Here is a 23,318-nt window from a genome sequence, read left to right on the forward strand (position 1 = left end):
ATGTTAATTTATTTATATATTTGGATTTATTAAACACTTTTATGAAGAGATTCACCCAAGGTAGTGTACAACAAGTACAATACAACATAAAACTTACAATTTTGTTCTTGCTATCTGGATAAATCTGCCAGTGCTGCTCAATAATTTACTATAAGAACTGAAGTTATGACTTGTTTTTGTCACAAGGTCACTGTATTCTTGAATGAAAGCAATATGTACATTCAGCATGTTTTTATTTGTTTTTCCATGTACTTGTTCTTATTGCATTTTTACTTTTCATTAATATTATTTAATTCTTATATTTTAGTGCTATTTTCATGCAATTTGCTTTCATGTGATATTTTATGGCTTTAATGTTTTTTTAAATATGTCGCTACTCTCCAATAGTGTCCCCTGAAGAAGGCGTCTTCTAAACACCGAAACTGGGATCCTTGTTGGGACCTTTTTGTTTTAAATAAAGACTATTATTGGTTGGAAAGACATTCCCCTTGCCTTTTCTTGTTCTACATTCAGCATGATCATTCACCATTGCTTGCTGGCAGTTCTCATAACTCCCACAAGTCTGGGTCTACAACTAGAAATGCATCTATAAACTCCATCATTTGAAACAATGTCTTAGTCTTGATTGAGACAAAATCTTCAAAAGTTCTTGGCCCCGATTCATTAGGTATAACCCTTCTCAATGTCATCCTCGATTTGCACCAGTCTCTTTGTTGGAAGTACTTACTCACCCTCTCCCACTAAACCAATGCTTTAATCTCCCTGTTCTCTCCTCTTGAAACCTGCGGTATTCACACTGTATTTCTACTTTACTGTATACCGTCTTGAACTGAAAAGGTATGATGGGATATAAATAAAGCTATTATTATTACTTGGCTCTCAAATAGGGCCAGCCCAACTAGTTCTGGTGACAAATGCTAAAAGTTTTTGGAATATTTCTGTGATGTAACCTTTGATATTTCAGGGTTGAATAGTTCTGAAGTGATTTAAGCAGCGGAAAGTCATATAGAGCATTTGCTGTGAGAGGAGCCATTAGTCAAACTTTCAGACAGACACACACACATCTTGTAGTCCCTTTTCCTCTTTCAGTGTCAGAGTGATTTAGCCTGGAAACATCCAGATCTTCAGAAAATAAATTACCTTCGACAGCCAGTAAGCATGGTGTATGGCCCCCAGGTGCCATGAATCAGAACCCTTGCTGGGACAGGCCCAAGAAAGACAACAGTCAATTCTAAGAATTCCCTGTAATCATCTCAAGGCTTGCTTTCTTTCAATTGCAAACTTCATGGTGTTTTCTCTAATGTCCTGCAATAACCCAGATACAGTAACATAATAAATGGCAGTAGATAAAGATCAGAACAGACTATCCAAGCTGCCCAATAGTCACTCATACATTCATAGTTAAACTGTCTTTTCTTTAATATTTCTGGGCAATGGACCATAGAAGTCTGCCCGGTACTTTTTAGGTTCCCACTGCAGGAGTTGCCATTGAAGCCCACTCCAGCCTGTCCGAACCATCCTGTTGCTGGAGTTTCTATCAAAGCTCTCCCCAGCTCATCCTAAACCAAATCACTATATATGGGACACAGACCATGCAGGATTGCCCAGTACCAGCCTTAGTTTAGAAACATGGCATATAAAAGCCAAATGGCCTATCCAGTCTGCCCATCCGCAGTAACCATTATCTCTTCCTCTCTCTAAGAGATCCCACATGCCTATCCCAGGCTTTCTTGAAATCAGTCTCTGTCTCTACCACCTCTTCCGAGAGACTGTTCCATGCATCTACCACCCTTTCTGTAAAAAAGTATTTCCTTAGATTATTCCAGAGCTTCCTTTCAAATGAAAGTATGTGCTACTACACTCACTTTCTCCACTCATACATAGATTTTCCTTCAGTGTGGCATGTGGAAATGCCTTTTTCATAACCCTTTTTATTGTAAACTGCTTAGATTTTAACCTTGGTTTTATATTGGCGGTATATCAAATAAATTGAACTTGAACCCCCTAACCTGTCTCTAGCTACCCCCATCAATAGTCCCAACCCTTTATCATCACATCTCATGATCCAGTCACCCATTCAATTACCCCTACTCATCACCTGCCAGGCTCCCCTTAGCCAATCGCCATTCCCTCCTCAGACAGACAGCATGTTTTACTTACCTTCCCATTGTTGTCTAATGCTGCAAAAAAAAGTACTTTATATATATATATACTTCTGCAGCTTGCGGTCTGAAAGTCTTGCATCGGACATTCACGCATTACATAGCAGATGTTAAGAAAGAAGTGCTGCATCTAACTTGAAATCTTACACCAAGGTTCAATTGTAAGGCACACGATGACCTTGTTCCTGGGATTTGTCGAGTTCTGCTTTATGTTACACTACTGTGTCATATGTCACCACACCTGCCTGCACCAAACCCCTCACCTAAACGAGCCCGAGTCTGCCAGAGATGGAAGGACCGTGTGCCACTGTGTGAAACTATTTTGTGTACTTTTCAACTCATTCATTCACGTATTGGGCCAACAATAGATTATTCCTCTGTACCAAGAACAGAATGCATATGATGCAGAGTTAACAGGGCTCGTGTAAACTTTTTTTAATCCAGGTATTTTTATTGCATGATTTACAAAATGGAAAGAAAACATACATTTGCATAGAACAAGTCAGTCACAGGAAGAACAAATAAAGAACAAGTGCAAATCCATTACATTTTTAGTAGAAAGAGAGAGATGTTAAGGAAATTACATTGGCTTCCGTTTGAATTGAGAGTTCAATTTAAATGTGCCTGTATAGTCTTTTAAATTTTACATGGACTATTTGTTCCTTTTGATGTTTTGATCTCTAAACACCATGAGATCTTCGGGAACGAGAACAACGCAGATGTATAAGCTCTCTTTTCCACCATTAAAAGGAATCAAGTCCATGAGTAAAATTTCACACTCCTTTCCATACTTACTAACTACGATATGGAATGGACTATCTCCTTAAATTAGATCATGTTTATCTCTTCAGATCTTTCACAAAACCTTAAAAACCACTAAGGGCTCCTTTTATCAAGCCGCGCATGATGTTTCATCATGCGCTAATCCCTGCGCTGGCCAAAAACTACCGTCTGCTCAAGGAGGCGGTAGCGGCTGGCGGTTTAACATGCACTATTATGCACGTTAAACCGCTAGCATGGCTTGGTAAAAGGAACCCTATGTTTCATCACTTTTTAGGCTATAGCTCCAATGAATGTTAATGGATCTTTCTTTGTGATCTAATTATGTAAACCAAATCGAGCTCTTATTTTTAGATGATTTGGTATAAGAGACAAAGAATTAGATTAGGTTAGATTAGATTCAATATCAAGTACATACATTCATATGTAAAATTAGAAGAAAAGTTATATTATTTCCTCAAGGCAAATCATATAGGCCCCCTTTTACGAAGCCAATTCAATGGTAATTGCGCCAAAGCTCACTGGGAATTAATGGGCATCGGTTCCATTGCCACGTGGCTTTGTAAAAGGGGGCGAGAGATTGTTCTTAAAGGAAGACCACTTCTTAGAATAATTGAGATGTTTGCCTTTTTTGATAAGTAGGTATATTTATAATTGAAATTAACCAAATTCCACCACTTGGTGTGTTCTACCTTATGTAAGTTCTTCCTAGAAGCTAAAATAATTTTTAGAGCAAGAGTCAATGAAGTATCTAATAAGGAACAATCTTAGAAGCAAAGTGATTTTAACAGAAGGACCAACCAATTTGAGCTTTGCAAGACCAACAATTTTTTGAAATAAAATCTCACAATATTGACCCTTCTATCAGTGTCCACAATGATGTATGCAAAAGAAAATACATAGATTAAACCACAGATGACGATTTGGATGAAGAGAAATTGAGTGACCACAATTTGTCCCATTTATCCGTGAAATTGTCGTTAAGATCAGCCTCCCAATGGTGTTTTAATTTTGTATATTTGGGAGGAACAACCCCTCCCCTTTTACTAACCCACGATAGAGGCTTCTATCGTGGCCAGGAGTGCTAAATGCATAGAATTCCTATGAGCGTCAGAGCATTTAGCGCTCTGGACTGTGGTAGAAGCCTCTACTAGAGTTTAGTAAAAGAGGGTCTAAATAGTTAAAGAATAAATAAAAACAGTGGGGTTTATAAGTTTATGTTAAAAACCCAATGGATAGTTTAAAATGATATTTGAGACAAATACAAGAAGCAAATCCAACTGATTATTTTTCACGTTTACTTCAACTATCACTTTCATAATTATCCATTCTTTATACAACCTTCTTAAATAGCAGGAGGTGGAGCCAAGTTCAAATAGTAACACCTTTAAAACACTCTTTCCTGTTTCTTCCAGTAAAACAAGACAGTTGATCCGTTAGCACTGTATCAAGTATGCAGATAAAGTACTGATTAGCTAACCAGTCACTATCCAGTCTTCATTCTTTTCTGCTTTAGGTTGGGGCTTCTTTTAAGTCTCCGTGCCGTGCCTTGAGAGGTTTTACCAAAATCTGGAATTGTCCCACAATGGGGTACGAGAATACACATGGCATGGTCTGCAGCCAAATGGACAGTCTACTGGAGCACTTACAGTATAAACACATTCAAAAAAAGCAAACACTTTGATGTTTCTAGTGTATGGCTTTTGGGAGCCAATATGAGCATCAGAACTTAATAAAATATTCCTAACTAGCAAAGTTAAATTTTTTTTTTTTTAAAAGTCTTTGCCCATATGTCACTGTATATCTAGGAGAAGTTGTTTCAGGGTTTTTTGTTGTTTTTTTTTCATTAATACTCTAGTAGTTGACTTGGGAATTTCTTCTGTAGTTGCCATAAAGCTGCTAATCTTGTTGCATAGATGACAAATCCCCAGGAGAGTACCACAATAGCAAGTAGTAACTGTTAAAGAGATACATAAAACAAAGTTAGGAGGGAAAAACTCACTGAAATGGAACACAACTTCAGAGGCTCTTTAGTAGGTAAGCTGACATGTGCACCAACTACTTCAGCCTAAGGCTTAATGTCCAGCCAGGTCATTAAGTTTAACCAGGTCACTGGTTAAACAGGTGAGCTGGATCTGTTTTTTTAAAAATATATGTATATTTATTAAGACCAAGAGCATCAAACCTATATAAGCAACAGCAATGTGCAAATAAACAGCATAATGGAATACAGCTGGTGTTCAGAAACTGCAATAAATGATGAACACTGAACAAGAAACAGCTATTGTAAGTTTTTCAAATAATCCCGCCCAGTCCACCCTGATTCCATATCCTGGTATGCTTCGTTATATAGCCCTGATATAGACTCAAGTGCTACTCTAGAATTAATTCCGTAAGTCTACTCCAGAGTTTTCAGTAAAGGCGACAACCCTGAGATAGGGGCTGCCAAGTATGGTTGGTTACCCATACTGACCAAGCAGCATAAGGCGGTCTCTCTGCTGCAACCCATGATTGCAAAAAAATTTTTTTTTAAGAATTTAACAGGAGTTTCGCCAGCTAAGCAAATATACATTGATCATCAGTCAGCCCTTGGTTACATCATTCCCCATCAATAAAAGTGCTGTAAGACATTCAACTTGCATCTGTAAAACATGCTCAATTGTCTAAGACCCTAGTCCACAGCGTATTCAGGGCACTCCAAGAAGGCATGCAAGAAAGTGTCAACACTGACTCAGCACATTAGACAAGTAGAGACATTGCACAGTCATAACATAACACCAGATTTCTAGACCGCATAACCATAAGTTTTAATGCGGTTTACAAAAGCTTATAAAAAAAAAAAATACAATAAGAATTGTTAGGTTCTGAAATTTTGAAAAAAGGAAAGTTTTCAGTTGTTTTCTAAATTGTTCATAAGAACAAGATGTAAGCAATACCGATAAGTGTCGAAAGTCTCTTATCATAGTAAGCTGTTTGATAAGCTAGCATGTGTGCAAGCATGTGTGCAAGCCCCATTTGAGTTCCCCTCTGCCTGGTAATACAAGTCATCTGTAAAATCTTAAATTGTATAACTTGGAGTATGGTGTTAGATGCAATCCCTTGTATTTTCTGAAATGAGTGTTGTAGATGTTTAGTAGTAATGTTTTCAACTAAGAACATAAGAATTGCTGCTGCTGGGTCAAACTAGTGGTCCATCTCGCAGCGGCCCTTAGTTAGCACGGGATCGCGTCAGAGGGAACGTGCTACTGAGCTGGAGAGCGGCCTGCGAGGTTCGCTAAAGCCGGCCACCATCGCAGGCTGCTCTTTACAGGAGGATCAGCAGTAGCAGCAGCGGCGGCGAGTGAGGGCCGAGGTGTGTTCCCTGCCGAGGACGCGGGCACGGAGAGAGCTTGCCTGGCTTCCAGGGTGAGTGAGGGAGGAGGGGAGTGGCCAGAATGTTCCCTGCCGCTGGGTTGGCTGCCACGGATCACACACCACAGCAGCAGGGAACACAAAATCCTAAGTGCGCATGTGCGCTTAGGGTTTTATTATATAGGATATTCTGGGGTTTTTTCAAAGAGGTCAAGGCAGATGACTCTATGCAATGTCATCTCAGTAACAACCATACAAAAATAGACAAATATACCCCCTCCCATTTTACTAAACCACGATAGCAGTTTTTAGCACAGGGAGCTGCGCTGAATGCCCTGCGCTACTCTCGACACTCATAGGCTCTCTGCGCTAAAAACCGCTATTGCGTTTTAGTAAAAGGGAGCCATAGTGCAAAATATAGACAGCAGATATAAATTCTCAAAATGGACACATTTTGATCACTAAATTGAAAATAAAATCATTTTTCCTACTTTTGTTGGCTGGTGATTTCATGAGTCTCTGGTTGCACTTTCTTCTTCTGACTGTGCATCTAATATTTCTTCCCTTCTTTCAGCCTCCTGTATGCTTCCTCTCCTCCAGACCTCATTCTCTTCCCCAACTTTTTCTTTCTCTCTTCCTGCTCCCTTCTTTCTTTCTGTTTCTCTTTCTCTCCATGCCCCCTTTCTTTCTGACTTCCTGTTCCCCCTTTCTTTCTGTTTCCCTTCTTTGTTTCCTTACTCCCCCCCCCCCTTCTTTCTATCTCCCTGCCTGCCCCCTTTCTTTCTCCCTGCCCTCCCCCAAGCCACTAGGTTTGCCGTCGCTGCCATCGGGGAACAGGCCCCCAAGCCACCGCCGCCCCAAGCTCTCCCTGTAGAAGCATCAAGCTGACCAACATTCCGCTCCCTAACGTCAATTATGACATTGGAGAGGAGTTTCGGGCCAGCCAGGCAACGATTGACTGGCCCATAACTTCCTCTCCGACGTCAGAATTGACACTGGGGAGCGGAATGCTGATCGGTCCGACGCTTCTGCTGGGATAGTGGTGGAGGACATCGGTGAGAGGAAGACTGATTGGCTCGGTAGATCGGGACGTCAACACGAATCTAACACGGAGCCCAGGATGGGCCCTGCGATCGACTCGCGTTGCCTTCCAGATCTACCGGTCGATCGACGTATTGGGCACCCCTGAGCTAATAGGAGCTGGGGCAAAGGCTCATCGTTGGCCAGTTCAAGCTCCTGCAACCTGGTATGACAGGCATGTGCGACAAAGAAAGCTGTTGTAGCCATCTTGATTCCCAAGGCTAGCACTTTGAACTGTCTTAAGAATCACATCCACTCTGCGATCCTACATATCCTTTAATATCATGCTTCTCTCACTTGTCAGGGGGATACCAGTCACTTGAAAGAAACAGACATAGGGGTACCACAGGAATCTACCATATCGACAATGCTGTTAGACATCTTCCACCAACCACAGTGAAAATTCATTAGGAAACTGGGCTGGGAATGCTACCTCTACACCGATGACATCCAACTGAACATCTCACTGAAGAGACACGATGCAAAGGCCAACCAGATGAACAAGATAGGCCTAGAGAAAATCTTTGGATGGTTCCAAGCAAACGGGCTAGTAGCAAACAAAGAAGAGACAGAAATACTGCTCATAAACAAATGGGGAGGAAACAGCCCCATTTACGAACTAACACTAAACAGCAATACCATAGAATCTGCTAAGAATGGAGTGAGAAACCTAGGAATATAGCTGGATCCAAGTCTAGATATGAAAACACAGATCCAATGCATCATCAAAAACACTTATGGCAAACTTTACTAGGTTAGAGATCTGAAACCCTACCTCTCCCACCAAGCAACGTCTAATGTAATATCCTTGGTACGCTCAATCTTCGACTACTGCAATGCAACCTTGCTAGGATTACTGAAATACATGATCAGATACAAACAGTACAGAACTGTAAGGTTTCTGCTGGGAAAATCAAAATGGGCTTGTGCCACTCAACTACTGAAAGAGTTACATTGGCTCCCAATCGAAAGCAGGGTAAGATTCAAGATTTTACTGCTGACACACAAAGCCATTCACCTCTCAGAACCACAATATCTTGTGGTCAGACTACACAACTATGCTCCACCACATGCCCTACACTCAACCAAGAGTCCCTACTACAAATGCCCTTTCAAGGACATCAAATACAAAAGCACAAGGGCAAGAATGTTCTCGGTAACGGCTCCAAAGTAGTGGAACACCCTACCAAAGGACTAAAGCTAGAAAAGGATACAAGAAAATTCAAGAAAGGGATAGACTATCCTTTTCTCAGACTACTTCAACTGAAACTGTGATCAGATGGAGGGAGGAAGAAATATAGAGAAAAATAGCAGGCTCTCCCCTGTCCACTAGGAACACTACAGAGGACAGGAGATGCTATGCTGTACATAATGGATCTTCCTTTCCAGAAACATTTAAGGTACAAAGAATACAGTAATGTACATAATAGACATTGTTCCCAGAATCATTTAAAGTATGGGGAATATAGTAAATGGCGACTTAGTATAATGGTAAACTATAATCCTGTGTAAACATAGGTACTGAAGGGAATAGACTTAGTAGATAAGGACAGGTTATTCACCCTCTCCAAAGTAGGGAGAACGAGAGGGCACTCTCTAAAATTGAAAAGGGATATACAGTGGTAACTCGGTTTACGAGTGCACCAGTTTGCGAGTGTTTTTCAAGACGAGCAAAACATTCGCAAACTTGGTGCCTCGTAAACCGAGCTTGCCTCGCAGCCCCCCCCCCCGCGATTCGGCATCCCCCCCAGCGATCCGGCACCCCCCCACTCGCGTTGCCCCCTCCACCGCGATCCTACTTCCCCCCCCGTCCCGTCAATGACACCCTTTACCTGACTTGGCACCAGTGCCGGTGCCCGAAGATCCTCCCTCTTCTGGCGCGGCCTGGGCTGGGTGGAGATCCTCCTTCTTCTGGTCTGGGCTGGACTGGCTTTGAGCATTTGCGCATGCTCAAAGCCTTCTGGTCTCGCTCTCAATCTCGGAGAGAGCGAGACCAGAAGGCTTTGAGCATGCGCAAATGCTCAAAGCCAGTCCAGCCCAGCCCAGACCAGAAGAAGGAGGATCTCCGACGCACCGCCCAGCCGCGCCAGAAGAGGGAGGATCTTCGGGCACCGGCACTGGTGCCAAGTCGGGTAAAGGGTGTCATTGACTGCTCGGGAGGGGGGAAAGTAGGATCGCGGTGGAGGGGGGGGCAACGCGAGTGGGGGGGATGCCGGTTCGCAGGGGGGGAAGCTGGATCTCGGGGAGGGGTTTGGAACAGCGTCGGATTCCTTAAGGGGGGGGGAGAATGGAGCAGCGCTAGTAGCCTCGTGGGGGGGGGGGAGGAGGTGGAACCAATCAAAGCAGTTTCCCTTACTTCCTATGGGGAAACTTGCTTTGATATACGAGCAATTTGGTTTACGATTATGCTTCTGGAACGAATTATGCTCGTAAACCAAGGTTCCACTGTACGAACATAAAGAAGTTCTTCTTCACCCAGAGAGTGGTAGAAAACAAATGCTCTTCCGTAGTCTGTCATAGGGGAAAACACCCTCCATGGATTCAAGACAAAGTTAGACAAATTCCTGCTGAACCAGAACGTATGCAGTTAGGGTTAGTCTCAGTTAGGGTGCTGGTCTTTGACCAGAGGGCCGCCGCGTGAGCGGACTGCGGGGCACGATGGAACACGGGTCTGACCCAGCAGCGGCAGTTCTTGTGTACAACTATAAAAATGTAATAATGCATGTGCATACATGGCACCCCAGCTAAGCAACTGAGAGGCTGACAATAATCACAGTGGAATCCATCTAAATCTGTATTTAACATCCATTGCAGATGCCTCTGAAAACTGCTCTGAATTGACCCGTCATTAGTAGCAGTATAGAATATTCCTATAAAGATAAAGGTTCTCTAGCCCAGTGATCCCCAACCCTGTCCTGGAGGAACACCAGGCCAATCGGGTTTTCAGGCTAGCCCTAATGAATATGCATGAGAGAGATTTGCATATGATGGAAGTGATAGGCATGCAAATTTGCTTCATGCATATTCATTAGGGCTAGCCTGAAAACCCGATTGGCCTGGTGTTCCTCCAGGACAGGGTTGGGAACCACTGCTCTAGCCCAGTGATTCCCAACCCTGTCCTGGAGGACCTCCAGCCAGTCAGGTTTTCAGGATAGCCATAATGAATATGCATGGGAGCAGATTTGCATGCCTTTCACCTCCATTATATGCAAATTTCTCTCATGCATATTCATTAGGGTTATCCCCAAAACCCGACTGGCTGGTTGTCCTCCTGGGTTGGAATCACGCTTTGGGTCTTGAAATATCAAAATCCGTGTTTTATCTTTTGCTTCGGCATTAGACTTCTTCACCTGAACAAACACAAAATAAATTTAAATAATCAAGTATGCCCTGCTCAAGTTAAAACAAAGTAATCAGTTATAGGCGATCTCCTTCCTAAAAATAGTAACACAAGGGAGAAGAAAAATGGATTTTGGATTTAAAAACAGTATTTTTTCCCCACCTCAAACCCAGTACATTCGTGTTCAGCAGGTATTTTCCTGTCCTCCAGAGGGCAATTGGCAATTGTGGGGGAGTTGTGGTGACATCACTGGCTCTCAGCCCACTGCTCTAACCGCGTCTTAAATCTGCAAAGTGAAACTATTAACTTTTTGTAGATTTCTGCCAGGTACAACGGCTACCCACCAAAGAGTAGAGCCACTCCAACACGTGTTTGCTGACGTCCAACATACCGAACCCACATCAGATTTCCTCTAGGTCTTCTTTCAATCAGACAGCCAAATAGTTTCTGCAAGAGCCAATTCCTCCTTTATTGCATGTTCTCTATAGCAACAGAGCATAGAGTATAGCTGCGGGCAAAAACAACCAACCAACCAAGGGGATAGAAGGGAGGAAGACGAGAGGAGAACCAGTTGCTCGCGCCAGAGCGCCATCTTAGGGCTTCTGTGCAGAAGATGCAAGGCACATGCATCCCTTGTTTTACTGCAGCACCTCTTTGGAAAAAGTTTAGACGAGATGAGGAAGAGTCGGCCACCTGCAGCTAGTTTATTTTTATTTATTTAGCTTTGCAGCCTCTGAGGTTGGCTTGAGCCGTCTTAAAATAAAGGATTTAGAAGTAGCCAGCAGTTCTTTTATCTTGATAATCCTAAATTACAAGTTCCTTATCGCTTTCTCCTCCGAGTCACGCCGCTTTGGGGAAAACATTTCTACAAAAACCACAGCGTAATAGGGCTGAATCAGTGACTTTCCCTTTATTGCCTCCTGCACCGTCGTGGTCCTCCCCTACGTAAGGAGGCACTGTAGTCGTTCTCAGGCAGGTTCAACACTTTTGAATCGTTATGGGAGGCCGCTGGGCTGTGATGGCATGAGATGGGTGGAAGAGACGGGGGCGGGGAAATCGCTGTTTCCCGGCAGGCTGCGCGCGCGCCTGTTCTGGCTGGAGCACTTGTGTAAGAGGGTTAATGCGGGGCTGTGATTACCGAGAAACACAGGAGCGAACAGGAGTTTTTGTGACACGTTAGCGCGCTGGAGTTTCGCTGGAATGTGAAGAACGCGTGGGCGCCAAACTGGAGTGGTAAGGGGCGCGCTGCGGCGATCACCTTCTTGTCATTGTCTCGATGAGGTTTTGGAAGTTGTGATGCCTTTGCTGTGTGACGTCACAAAAGGGCCAGCCCTGAATCTGGGTTGTCTCTTTCCGGGTCCGCTCGCTTGGGCTTGCAGTAGCTCGAATTTAAATGTCAGGGCATGTTTGTGCCTGGCTTTGCTGGGCGGAACGGAGAATGGGGATTAACTTTAATCTAGTGGGAAGTTATGTCCGTTTTCTAATTTCAATGGATATATAGTGATTCTGGAGCCTCTCGGCCAGGAGCTGGGAATGAGACCCATCACTGCTATTTACAAACTCCTGAGCTCAAACAGCGTTTATTTGCGTGGGGGAGTTGTGGTTTACTGTGAGGTCGTGTGCTTATTGCGTGCCTCTTTGGTTTTTGCCGGCAAGGAGGGCGGTGCTGGGAAACCAGGAAGAAGGTGCCTTGTGGGAAGCTGGTGCGTGACACTTAGTTCCCTGTGGGAGAGTGAGGGTCTTACCAGTTTTCTCTTCTCCCCGGGTAGCCGTAGCAACAGCTTCCTGATCTTTTAGTAGGGTAAGAGATACTCGGCCCTGCTGGTACTAGAACTGGAGCTGCAGCCGTACTGAGAGGTTGCCAAGGACATCATTTCGGCAAGGGGTGCAGAGACTACAGGGGGATCTTGTTCATTAGTAGGTATTGTTTTAGAATACTGTATAAGGGAAGCAAGTTTTGTCTGGACAATCCGTATATTTGCTGCAGTGGTGGAGCAAGGGAGGGAAGAAACATTTTAAATACACATTTTCAATTGGCTGATACTGTACTTAATTCCTTATGCTTAAATCGGAAGTGTCTGAACAATGTCCAGGCCAAAAACTCTGTAAGGCATATCTGAAAATTTACTATCAATTGCATATAGCTACATAGAGGTTGACTTGAGTTTTAGCTTCTGAAACTGGTTCAAAATCCATTTTCTGCCCAGTTTTAGTTTTGGCTAAAAGGTTGTGCCCATGGTTTTAGTTTTAGCCAAAAATGATTGCGTTTTCATTGGAAGCCGTAAATTAGTACTTTATCCTGTTTATCTCCATTCTTTCCCTCCTCTCTTAACAGGTGTCGCCTCTCCACCTCCCTTCCCTCCCCTCCCATAGCTACCCCCCTCCGGCCTGTGAGGTCTGACAAGTTCATGAACTCATCCTAGAAAAAGTGCTACATACATCATTGCTGAATATCACTACAGTCACCTTCAAAGTACTCCCCTTGGGAAGCTATGCACCAATGCCGACACCTAGTCCTCCCTTCAAAGCAATTTTGGGACTCTTTCTGAAATGGCCATCAGAATTGTCATTGTATATTAACCTTGCTGTCTTGAATGTCAGCAAAATGTCTTCCTTTCAATATTCCCTTCATCTTCGGGTAAAGAATTCATTGGGGGACCAGATCAGGGTGAGTAGGGCGGGTGTTCCAATACAGTTTTTTACTGGCTAAAAACTCCCTTGCAGTGCTGTGTGAGCTGGTGCATTGTGACACAAGAGCCATACGGGACCATTTTTGCACACATCTTTCTCATGCCAAGATTTTCAGTTAAAATTTCCTAACTTTCTCTATCAATGTTTACTTGGTCTGTTACGCTTCTCATAGTTGATTGACAATTTTGATGCACAATTCGATTAATTTTTGCAATGTTTTCATCAGTTCTGCTCGTTATTGAAAACCTGATCTCTCTTCATCACTGATATTTTCTCTCCCCTCAAAAAAACATTTAATCCATTTGTACACTGCCATTTTCTTCATGGCCAAAAAACAACAAAGGGCAAAATAAACTCAACACTCTAGGCTGTTGAGTGACCAAAAATGAATAATGCAAATATTATAAAATAGTCACTTGGTAAGGTCAAAATGGAGTAACCTAAATATAATACATATCAACTCCTAATCGAACTCTGCTCAGAGACATGAAGGCAGATATCACCGCCTCACCACCCAATCATCGCAGTGTTCAATGTGAGTTACAACTAATGCTGGTGTAATTAGTTGCATTTTCACAAGCCACACGGGCTATAGACTATACATTAGAGAATGACACGGTGACAAAATTCATCACCGTTCCCATCCCCGCGGGAAACCATCTTCATGTCATTCTTTAAGGAAAGAGGGAAGAATCAGAGTATGAATGGCCACAACCACTGACCTGCAAGCTTTGCTTTGAAGAATGCTGGTATAGAAGGATTGAGATTGAAATAGACACTAGAAAATGACATGGGATTATTTCCCGCGTTTATCCGCGGGGACAGAGACGGTGATGAATTTTGTCACTGTGTCATTCTCTACTATACATCTTATATTGATGACTTTAAGATGTACTAAAGTTTATGGAACTTAGCTTTAAACTTTAGTACATCTTAAAGTCATCAATATAAGATGTACAGTCTATAGCCCGTGTGGCTTGTGAAAATGCAATTAATTACCACCAGCATTAGTTGTAACTCGCATTGAACACTGCAATGATTGGGTGCTGAGGCGGTGGTATCTGCCTTCATGTCTCTGAGCAGAGTTCGATTAGGAGTTGATATATATTATATTTAGGTTACTCCATTTTGACCTTACCGAGTGACTATTTTATAATATTTGCATTTTCGTCATGGCAGTTAACAAGAAATTTAATGTTTTTTGTTGCTCTAATTCAAGCTCTGAAATTCTCACGACAGCATACACAAAATCATGCAACAGTGATGAACCCCACTCAGCAAGACACTGCCACAAGTTGACACAAACACTGCTGTGAGACACTTGATATACCAAGGTTATGAAACCTTACCGAACTGTTTGTACAGTGTTGCCAACGTAAGCACACGGTGACAAGTTTATGAACTTAATTGTCAGACCTCGTATTGATACAATCCCTGGTGGTCTGGGGATGTAGTTAGGGCAGGAGATGATCCCCAGTGGATGGCTTCTGCCCATTCTGACTCTGCTCTCAAAATGGCTGCAAGAGGTCATAGCAATCATTTTTGACAGTGGAGCTGTCATGTGCAAGAACAACTAGGATCACTCCTGCCCTGACTAGACAACCAATGATTTTAAGTAGTTGGAACATAAGAACATAAGAAATTGCCTCCACTGGGTCAGACCAGAGGTCCATCGCGCCCAGCGGTCTGTACCCGCGGCAGCCCATCAGGTCCATGACCTGTTAAGTGGTCCCTGACTTTCCTATAACCTATCTCTACTTTCTATCTGTACCCCTCAATCCCTTTATCCTGCAGGAATTTATCTAAACCTTCCTTGAACCCCAGTAGCGTGCTCTGCCCTATCACAGCCTCCGGGAGCGCGTTCCATGTGTCCACCATCCTCTGAGTAAAGAAGAACTTCCTAGCATTTGTTCTAAACTAGAGAGCTGAACGGGGACCACGGGGATCCCGCGGGTTCCCCCTAGGGTCGTGGGGATCCCGTGGGGATGCCCCCTAGGGTTGCGGGGATCCCGTGGGGACGGCTCCGAGGGTCGCGGGGTTCCTGCGGGGCTGGATGTATTCAGCCACGAGGCTCGTCTCCCTGTCTGCCCTGCCGCACACAGCCGAACGGAAGTCTTCTTGATGTCAGCGCTGATGTCGGAGGGAGGGCTTAAACAAAGCCCTCCCTCCCTCAGACGTCAGCGCTGACATCGTGAAGACTTCCGGTCGGCTGTGTGCTGTGGCAGGGCAGGCAGGGAAAAGGCAGTGGTACAAGGCGGGGGGTGATCTGCCCCAGGTGCAGCACAGCCAGCCAGGTCTCCCGACCAACCAACAGCAGGCCCGGTCCATCAAACCTCCTTGCCCTGTAGCCGCAAATTTAAATTACTTTCTTACAGCGGCTTCAATACTCCAGCTGCTGTAAGAAGGTAATTTAGATTCGCGGCTATAGGGCAGGGAGGTTTGTTGGACCAGGCCTGTTATGTTGTCAGTCGAGCGGGTAAGCGCCACAAAGGTAAGGGGCAGGAAGGGAGGAAAGGTGGAATGGAGAGGAAAAGGCGCTTAAGGTAAAACTGAGGGGGGAGAAGGACGCTAAAAGCACTGGGGAAGACAAAGGGGTGGAGAAGAATGCTAAAAGGACATGGGGAAGATGGGGGAAGAAGGACGCTGAAAGGACATGGGGAAGACAAAGGGGTGGAGAAGGACGCTGAAAGCACATGGGGAAGACAAAGGGGTGGAGAAGGACGCTGAAAGGACATGGGGAAGACAGAGGGGGGAGAAGGACACTGAAAGCACATGGGGAAGACAGAGGGGGGAGAAGGACACTGAAAGCACATGGGGAAGACAGAGGGGGGAGAAGAACGTTGACAGGACATGGGGAAGATGGGACGCCGAAAGGAAATGGGGAAGAGAGAGTGGGGAGAAGACGCTGGCAGGGAAGAAGACAGAGATACCAGACTATGGGGGGAGCGGAGGGAAGAAGATGGGTGCCAGACCAATTTGGAAGGGGGGAGAAAGGGAGGCACAGTAACAGAGCAAATGGAAGATGCAGAGAGAAGAGAGACAGTGGATGGAAGGAATTGAATGAGAACATGAGGAAAGCAGAAACCAGGCAACAAAGGTAGGAAAAAAAATTCTAATTCTATTATTTTTTTTTTTTTCTTTAGGATAAAGTAGTATATTAGTTGTGTTGATAAAAATTTATAAACATTACAGGCTCTGGTAGAAACCCATTTACAAAGTATGTATTCTTCCCAATTAATATTTCCAAATTAATAAAGTCTTTTTGCTTATTTGTAAGTGGGTTTCTACCAGAGCCTTTAATTCAGTAGCATAATTAAATGAAATAACTATTTCTATAGTTTATAGGGACAGGTGGGGACGGAGGGGATTCCTCGCAGGGACAGGTGGGGAAGGAGGGGATTCCTTGCGGGGACGGGTCGTGGGGACGGGTGGGATTCCTCACGGGGACGGGTGGGGAAGGGTGGGACTTTGGCAGGGATGGGTGGGGACGGGTGGGATTTCTGTCCCCGCGCAACTCTCTATTCTAAACCTGTCCCCTTTCAATTTCTCCGAGTGCCCCCTTGTACTTGTGGTTCCCCATAGTTTGAAGAATCTGTCTCTGTCTACCTTCTCTATGTCTTTCAGGATTTTGAAGGTTTCTATCATGTCTTCTCTAAGTCTCTGCTTTTCCAGGGAGAATAGCCCCAGCTTTTTCAACCTGTCAGCGTAAGATAAGTTTTCCATACCTCTTATCAATTTAGTATGGAAAACTTATTTTACGCTGACAAGTTGAAAAAGCTGGGGCTATTCTCCCTGGAAAAGCGGAGACTACTCTTTGAATTATTTTTTGTGTATGTAATGTGATTGCAAATAATGTAATTGTAATCTAGCATAGTAGTTTATATGATAAAGTGGTCCAAACAAATGCTTTTGATACAAAAGTTTTACAAAAATTTAAGTCTGTTAATTTGGAATGGTAAGCTCCTTAGGAATTAGCCTCTCTGTGGAAATATGACCTCAGTTGTAACTCCAAATGAGGCACAAAGTCAGCAATGTTCCACCAATCTCATTACCAATTCCCAATAGCCGTCCACATCTTAATTACGTCATTGTTCCATCTTTTAGATTTTAGATCTAACCAATGTACTCTTTCAACTGTCAGTGTATTTCAGTCTGAACGTTTTTATCAAATTGCATGTTTCTACCCTGTATCAGACTGAATATTTTGTTTAACTTGTATCTCAATCTCTGACTGTATGTTTTCTCTGCTTTGAACTTCTGGTATAGCGGTATCTTAAATAATAAAATGCTAGCAGCGCATGCGCACTCGCGCCACGTGTTCCCTGATCCCTTTTCTGTCGGGGTGTGGCGGCACAAGTGCGCATGCGCGCTTAATACGTCACTGGCGGGGATGGACAGAAGCAGCGTTGCTGAGCAAGGGGCCTTCCTCGCCCGCCCCGAGACCAGGGCAATCTCAAGGCGCAGTGGCCATGCTAGGGGTAGGGTAGGGAGGAGGGCTTTGAGGCAGGCGGCTGTCGGCGGAGAGCAGCCGAATGCAGGAAGCAGAGGGGCAGGTAAAATAACAAACAAACAACTGAGCGAGCCGGGCCGCTGAGAAAGCGCGGGAGGCCTGGGCCGGACTGCGGACGGGGACGGAGCTGGGGCGGTGAGGCTTCCCTGCGGCTGTCCGCTGAGGTGAATAGCTTTCCAGCGGCTACGTTTCGCTCCCTCTGCCACAACTTCCTGTTTCTGGCAGGGCGGGACGCGGCACATGGAAAGAAGTTGCGGCGGAGGGAGCGGGACGTTGGAGAAGCAAACTTTTGGATGGTGTTGGAAGCTTCAGAGACAGGTTTGTAGGTCGGACGTGGGGATGGGGTGTTTGAGAATGAGGGAGAGAAGTCGGGCTGCGGACGGTGAGACTCGAGAGAATGGGAGGAAGAGACGCCAGACCGTGGGCAGAGCAATCCACGCGCTTTGAATTCGGGTGAAGAGAGCTGTTATGATGTCAAAATTCAATGCAATTCAGGGAAATGATGTGGGGGGAGGGAAATGGAGGGGGAGGAATGCTGATTTGGCTGCTGCACAGGGAAGTGGTGGGAGAGAAGTGCTGCTGCCTAGGAGGCAGGGAGAGAGACAGATAGATAGATAGAAAGATAGCGGGAGGAAGGAAGACAGAAAGAAAAGAAGAAAGACACAGGGGCAGGGAGATACACAGAAAGACAGACAGACAGACAAAGGGGGCCAGGGACAGAGACAGACAGAAAGAAAGACAGCGGGAGGGAGAGAGACACAGAAAGAAAGACAGACAGACAGACACATATTCTAGCACCCGTTAATGTAACGGGCTAAAATACTAGTATAAGAAATAAAATTATTATTATTATTACTAGTGTTTAAGCCCATTACATTAATCGGTGCTAGTAAAGCCTCCTTCCCTCACATGTCCCCTATTTTCAGCCCCAGCTCCAAACCAATTTTACCCCCCCAACTCCCTTCTCCCCCGGTACAATAGCACCTTTTCCCTGCTCCCTGTCCCTCTTCCTTGCTCTCCTGGCCCAGTAACACCTCTTCCATGCTCCCCCTGTCCCTCTTCCTTGCTCCCCCGGTCCAATAGCACCTCTTCCCTGCTTCCCCTGTCCATCTTCCTTGCTCCCCCGGTCCAATAGCACCTCTTCCCTGCTCCCTGTCCCTCTTCTTTTCTCCTCCTGTCCCTCTTCCTTGCTCCCCTGGTCCAATAGCACCTCTTCCCTCTTCCCTGCTCCCCCTGTCCCTCTTCCTTGCTTTCCCGGTCCAATAGCACCTCTTCCCTGCCCCCCCTGTCCCTCTTCCCTGCTCCCCCTGTCCCTCTTCCTCGCTCCCCCGGTCCAATAGCACCTCTTCCCTGCTCCCCCTGTCCCTCTTCCTTGCTCCCCCGGTCCAATAGCACCTCTTTCCTGCTCCCCCTGTCCCTCTTCCTTGCTCCCCCGGTCCAATAGCACCTCTTCCCTGCTCCTCGTCCCTCTTCCTTGCTCTCTCGGTCCAGTAGCACCCCTTACCTGTTTCCCTGGTCCAGTATGCAGCGTTGTAAGCATCACGGCCAGCTTTTGTGAACCTCGTAGGCCGCTCTGCCCCTTAGAAGTACGTTCCCTCTGACGCGATCGCGTACGTCGGAGGAAACGTTCTACTGAGGTGCTGTGCGGCTACGAAGTATAGTAGAGCCGGCCACGATCCTCACTGGAGCAGCGCCCGACCCTCAGCAGATCGAAGCCCTCCTCTCGGCAGCCACCGCCAGCACCACTGCACAAAGCCCGCCTCCTGGCAGCCCCCGTCAGCACTGCTGCACAAAGTCCTCCTCCCAGCAGCCACCGCCAGCACTGTTCCACACTGCCTCAAGCCGCCGAATATGGCTGGCTTCCTCCAACGGTTGGTGAGTGAGGGCGGGAGGAGGGGAGTGGCCAGAATGTTCCCTGCCGCTGGGTTCTAAAATGGAACACGGCCACGGATCACATACCACAGCAGCAGGGATCACAATGTTTTTAATGTGCATGTGCCAGTATGCTTTTATTATATAGGATGTTTAAGCCCGTTACATTAACGAGTGCTAGTAAAGCCTCCTTCCCTCACATGTCCCCTATTTTCAGCCCCAGCTCCAAACCAATTTTACCACCCTCCCCAGCCCCCTTCTCCCCCTGTCCAATAGCACCTCTTCCCTGCTCCCCGTCCCTCTTCCTTGCTCTCCCGGCCCAGTAGCACCTCTTCCCTGCTCCCCTTGTCCCTCTTACTTGCACCCCCGGTCCAATAGCACCTCTTCCCTGCTCCCCGTCCCTCTTCCTTGCTCCCCCTGTCCCTCTTTCTTGCTCCCCCTGTCCAATAGCACCTCTTCCCTGCTCCCCGTCTCTCTTCCTTGCTCTCCCGGTCCAGTAGCACCTCTTCCCTGCTCCAGCAGCACCCCTTACCTGTTTCCCTGGTCCAGTATGCAGCGTTGTAAGCATCACAGCCAGCTTTTGTGAACCTCGTAGGCCGCTCTGCCCCTTAGAAGTACGTTCCCTCTGACGCGATCGCGTACGTCAGAGGAAAAAAAACATAGTAACATAGTAACATAGTAGATGACGGCAGATAAAGACCCGAATGGTCCATCCAGTCTGCCCAACCTGATTCAATTTAAATTTTTTTTTTTTTTTTTCCTTCTTAGCTATTTCTGGGCGAGAATCCAAAGCTTTACCCGGTACTGTGCTTGAGTTCCAACTGCCAAAATCTCTGTTAAGACTTACTCCAGCCCATCTACACCCTCCCAGCCATTGAAGCCCTCCCCAGCCCATCCTCCACCAAACGGCCATATACAGACACAGACCGTGCAAGTCTGCCCAGTAACTGGCCTAGTTCAATATTTAATATTATTTTCTGATTCTAAATCTTCTGTGTTCATCCCACGCTTCTTTGAACTCAGTCACAGTTTTACTCTCCACCACCTCTCTCGGGAGCGCATTCCAGGCATCCACCACCCTCTCCGTAAAGTAGAATTTCCTAACATTGCCCCTGAATCTACCACCCCTCAACCTCAAATTATGTCCTCTGGTTTTACCATTTTCCTTTCTCTGGAAAAGATTTTGTTCTACGTTAATACCCTTTAAGTATTTGAACGTCTGAATCATATCTCCCCTGTCTCTCCTTTCCTCTAGGGTATACATATTCAGGTCTTCCAGTCTCTCCTCATACGTCTTCTGGCGCAAGCCTCCTATCATTTTCGTCGCCCTCCTCTGGACCGCCTCAAGTCTTCTTATGTCTTTCGCCAGATACGGTCTCCAAAACTGAACACAATACTCCAAGTGGGGCCTCACCAATGACCTGTACAGGGGCATCAACACCTTCTTCCTTCTACTGACTACGCCTCTCTTTATACAGCCCAGAATCCTTCTGGCAGCAGCCTTGTTTTATCACACTGTTTTTTCGCCTTTAGATCTTCGGACACTATCACCCCAAGGTCCCTCTCTCCGTCCGTGCATATCAGCTTCTCTCCTCCCAGCATATACGGTTCCTTCCTATTATTAATCCCCAAATGCATTACTCTGCATTTCTTTGCATTGAATTTTAGTTGCCAGGCATTAGACCATTCCTCTAACTTTTGCAGATCCTTTTTCATATTTTCCACTCCCTCTTCGTTGTCTACTCTGTTACAAATCTTGGTATCATCTGCAAAAAGGCACACTTTTCCTTCTAGCCCTTCAGCAATGTCACTTACATACATATTGAACAGGATTGGCCCCAGCACCGAACCCTGAGGGACTCCACTAGTCACCTTTCCTTCCTTCGAGCGACTTCCATTAACCACCACCCTCTGGCGTCTGTCCGATAGCCAGTTTCTGACCCAGTTCACCACTTTGGGTCCTAACTTCAGCCCTTCAAGTTTGTTCAACAGCCTCCTATGAGGAACTGTATCAAAGGCTTTGCTGAAATCCAAGTAAATTACATCTAGCATATGTCCTTGATCCAGCTCTCTGGTCACCCAATCAAAAAATTCAATCAGGTTCGTTTGGCACGATTTACCTTTTGTAAAGCCATGTTGCCTCGGATCCTGTAACCCATTAGATTCAAGGAAATACACTATCCTTTCTTTCAGCAACACTTCCATTATTTTTCCAACAACTGAAGTGAGGCTCACCGGCCTGTAGTTTCCTGCTTCATCCCTGTGACCACTTTTATGAATAGGGACCACATCCGCTCTCCTCCAATCCCCAGGAATCACTCCCGTCTCCAGAGATTTGTTGAACAAGTCTTTAATAGGACTCGCCAGAACCTCTCTGAGTTCCCTTAGTATCCTGGGATGGATCCCGTCTGGTCCCATCGCTTTGTCCACCTTCAGTTTTTCAAGTTGCTCATAAACACCCTCCTCCGTGAACGGCGCAGAATCTACTCCATTTTCTCGTGTAACTTTGCCGGACAATCTCGGTCCTTCTCCAGGATTTTCTTCTGTGAACACAGAACAGAAGTATTTGTTTAGCACATTTGCTTTCTCCTCATCACTCTCCACATATTTGTTCCCAGCATCTTTTAGCCTAGCAATTCCATTTTTTATCTTCCTCCTTTCACTAATATATCTGAAAAAATTTTTATCTCCCTTTTTTACATTTTTAGCCATTTGTTCTTCCGCCTGTGCCTTCGCTAAACGTATCTCTCTCTTGGCTTCTTTCAGTTTCACCCTGTAGTCCTTTCTGCTCTCCTCTTCTTGGGTTTTTTTATATTTCATGAACGCCAACTCTTTCGCCTTTATTTTCTCAGCCACTAGGTTGGAGAACCATATCGGCTTCCTTTTTCTCTTGTTTTTATTGATTTTCTTCACATAAAGGTCCGTAGCCATTTTTATCGCTCCTTTCAGCTTAGACCACTGTCTTTCCACTTCTCTTATGTCCTCCCATCCTAACAGCTCTTTCTTCAGGTACTTTCCCATTGCATTAAAGTCCGTACGTTTGAAATCTAGGACTTTAAGTATCGTGCGGCCGCTCTCCACTTTAGCCGTTATATCAAACCAAACCGTTTGATGATCGCTACTACCCAGGTGAGCACCCACTCGAACATTAGATATATTCTCTCCATTTGTGAGGACCAGATCCAATATCGCTTTTTCCCTTGTGGGTTCCGTCACCATTTGTCTGAGCAGAGCCTCTTGAAAGGCATCCACAATCTCCCTACTTCTTTCCGATTCCGCAGTCGGAACATTCCAGTCCGCATCCGGCAGGTTGAAATCTCCCAACAGCAGAACCTCCTCTTTCCTTCCAAACTTTTGGATATCCACAATCAGATCCTCATCAATTTGCTGCGATTGAGTCGGAGGTCTGTAGACTACACCCACGTAGATAGAAGTTCCATCTTCTCTTTTCAGAGCAATCCATATCGCTTCTTCCTCTCCCCAGGTCCCTTGCATTTCGGTCGCTTGGATATTGATCTTTACATAGAGAGCT

The 23,318-nt window shown here is 45.3% G+C and overlaps 2 protein-coding genes across 5 annotated transcripts in view; one reads left to right on the plus strand and one right to left on the minus strand.

The window, feature by feature from the left end:
• Positions 1-4,774: 4,774 nt before the first annotated feature.
• Positions 4,775-11,102, minus strand: SMIM27 (small integral membrane protein 27). 2 transcript variants are annotated; one of them, XR_004537409.1, is made up of 2 exons: positions 10,876-11,050; positions 4,775-4,899 (listed from the first exon to the last, which is right to left on the minus strand). XR_004537409.1 is itself a non-coding variant. In XM_033926706.1 (2 exons), the coding sequence occupies exons 1-2, from the start codon at positions 11,100-11,102 to the stop codon at positions 4,789-4,791; spliced, it is 156 nt and encodes a 51-aa protein (XP_033782597.1). In that variant the 3' UTR covers positions 4,779-4,788. The 2 variants fall into 2 exon arrangements, 1 of the variants encoding a protein (XP_033782597.1); XM_033926706.1 differs by lacking the exon at positions 10,876-11,050 and adding an exon at positions 11,058-11,102 and having other exon boundaries at positions 4,779-4,899.
• A 592-nt stretch (positions 11,103-11,694) lies between these two features.
• Positions 11,695-23,318, plus strand: part of TOPORS (TOP1 binding arginine/serine rich protein, E3 ubiquitin ligase) — a 56,933-nt gene continuing 45,309 nt past the window's right edge. Inside the window, exon 1 of one of the 3 annotated variants that reach the window (XM_033926675.1) lies at positions 11,695-11,821. The gene's annotated coding sequence lies outside the window, so the exon portion shown is untranslated. Of the gene's footprint in view, positions 11,947-12,050; positions 12,631-23,318 lie in introns of those variants that run through there. The other 2 variants (XM_033926637.1, XM_033926646.1) reach the window with 2 other exon arrangements.

The sequence above is a fragment of the Geotrypetes seraphini genome, chromosome 1, assembly GCF_902459505.1.
Source record: "Geotrypetes seraphini chromosome 1, aGeoSer1.1, whole genome shotgun sequence".
Taxonomy (NCBI): Eukaryota; Metazoa; Chordata; class Amphibia; order Gymnophiona; family Dermophiidae; genus Geotrypetes; species Geotrypetes seraphini.